Below are 2,351 nucleotides of genomic sequence, written 5' to 3' on the forward strand. Positions count from 1 at the left end.
CATAAAAATATTCATTATTCTATCTAATATTAACATAGCATATTAATTCTATAATAGATTCTTTTAACTTTAAAATTGTATTGCCAATGAGTAATAGTTCAAATGACATAGTCTCCCCATACTCAATTAAGACGTTGCGGATTCGAGTCTCCTATCTTAAAAAAAAAACTTTAAAATTGCATTGTCTAATATTATTATGTGTAGTATTATAAATCTAGAATACTAATACATATAAGAAATTTAGGAAAAGTCTAGAAGCCATCAACTTTGTTAAATTCTGACGAGCATATAACCAGCAAAAAAAAGTGAGCTATTGGATAAAATCTCAAACCAATCTCACACCATTAAAATCATCGTTAACGTGGAAATCACAAAAGTTGCTGCGATAGCATTTCTCATATTAGATATTCAACTTGCGAGTCTCATTCAGGTGCCTTCCAAATTTATAGCAGGAGAGGTAGGAGAGTACACATTAAAGTGAGTTCCGAAACTTAGCTAGCTACGAACAAAACAAAAATAAAAAACCCTAAATAGAGATTAGATCTATCAGCTTTCTGAATTCTGAACAACAACGATACATTATAATATATAGCTACCTTAACATAAGGTAAATCGAAGCAGAAGCAGCAGACACCACTAGTTAAACTTGTTAAACTTCCAGCGACCTAATATACTAAAATAAAAAAAAGAAAAAGAAGAGAAAAACACAGAGAGTGCATATTATAAAGTACGTGACCTAATCTAATTAAGAAAGTCCGGGTACTGATGAAAAATGTCTTCCATGTTAGGCCACTCTTCAAGATGATGATGATGATGATTATTATTGTTGTTGTTAACGTTGTTGTTCTCCTGAGTAAAAGGCATGCTAGAGGGAACCGCCGTATCCTGGTCTTTCTTCATGGTGTCGCCTGTGGAAACAGGGGAAAGAGGAGGAAATGAGTCAGCCTTAAGGTGGGAAGAACGTACTTGGGATGGAGAAGTAGGTGTAGGAGCACCTAATAACAACAAACACTCACTTTTAGTGGGCTTTGGACTTTTCAAGAAACCTCTAACTATCTCTTCCAACAACCCCGATGATGAGTCTGAGTGATGAAAGAACTCTTGCGAGTATTCACTGCCATCAGCTTTATAATTATTATCACTGCCACAACCGAGACTGTTTGTGTTCGTCAGGCAAGAGGAAGAAAAGGCTGCGCTGTAGTTAGGAGCATTGCTACCATTTGATGAGTTGACTAAACTGCCCTTGGGGTAGGATAAATGGTGGCTAATGGAAGATGAGTTGACTAAACTGCCCTTGGGGTACGATAAGGAAGATGAAAGAGAAGGGTTATTAGCATTGCCAGCATGTGATGAGTTGACTAAACTGCCCTTGGGTTTGGTGTAAGGGGCTATGAAGTCACGGGGGAGGACCATGTTTGTGGAGTTAAGCTGCTGGTTTCGCTGTTGCTGGAAGGTAGAAAATGAAGAAGGGACGGAGTAGGAGGAGAAGGGGTCAGGCCAAGAACCACCCAAGTGGCAGTTACGGCTGTTGAAGAAGAGATGGCTACTGCGGTTAAGGATGTCTTTATGATTGTTTTTGTTGGTGAGGAAGATGGAAGAAGGTTGAGGAGGGGAAGTAGTGTACAAAAAGTTAGTTCTCGCCTTGGGGCCACGCAAGACTCTGGCAGCGGAGTCGTAGGCGCAAGCGGCTTCCTCCGCCGTGTCATATGTCCCCAGCCAACGCCGCTCCTTAGATTGAGGGTCCCTTATCTCAGCGGCATAACGTCCCCATGGCCTCCGCCTCACACCCCGGTACCTCATGGTTCCGGCGGGGGAGGAGTATTTGTCGCTGCGGTGGAGGCGCATGATTATTGCAGAAGTTGTGAGAGGAAGGTGGAAAAAGAGGGAATCTTATTGGTGGAGATGTTTGTTTATGCTTCCTCGGGCTTGGCGTCCCCCTTATATAATGTGAGAAGGCATGCACGATGCACCTTCAAGACTTCAACTATGGGTGCCAAAACGGACACTTCGTCCCGCCCCGTCAAGCTCCGTCTAAAAACGGATTTAAAGTGCTAGTCAGTTTACACTCTTTTAAAAAAATAATAATTAAAAAATTAAAAACTAATTAAATTATCATATAATTTTACATATTTTTTATTTTTATTTTAATAAAATTATTTTTATTAAAGTACATAAGGCAGAGAAAATCGAGATTTTACGTGAAATCGAAAAAATAAATAAAAAACGCAAAATAATCTTCACAAGATTTAAATCGTAAAATCGTCTGATTTAGTACAAATTTCGTAAATCGATAAACTCATTTAAAATCGTAATATTAGAAAATTTTAAGAATTAAATCAAGTTTCTAGCTA

At 38.8% G+C, this 2,351-nt stretch overlaps 1 protein-coding gene across 1 annotated transcript; it reads right to left on the reverse strand.

Moving 5' to 3' along the window:
* On the reverse strand, positions 742–1,845 carry LOC107641557 (ethylene-responsive transcription factor ESR1-like). The gene has a single exon (XM_016345043.1). The coding sequence runs from the start codon at positions 1,843–1,845 to the stop codon at positions 742–744; it is 1,104 nt and encodes a 367-aa protein (XP_016200529.1).

The sequence above is a fragment of the Arachis ipaensis genome, chromosome B05, assembly GCF_000816755.2.
Source record: "Arachis ipaensis cultivar K30076 chromosome B05, Araip1.1, whole genome shotgun sequence".
NCBI lineage: Eukaryota > Viridiplantae > Streptophyta > Magnoliopsida > Fabales > Fabaceae > Arachis > Arachis ipaensis.

Bases quoted from the DNA above. Each gene is read 5' to 3' on its own strand.
- LOC107641557 (XM_016345043.1), bottom strand. From the start codon at position 1,845: ATGCGCCTCCACCGCAGCGACAAATACTCCTCCCCCGCCGGAACCATG.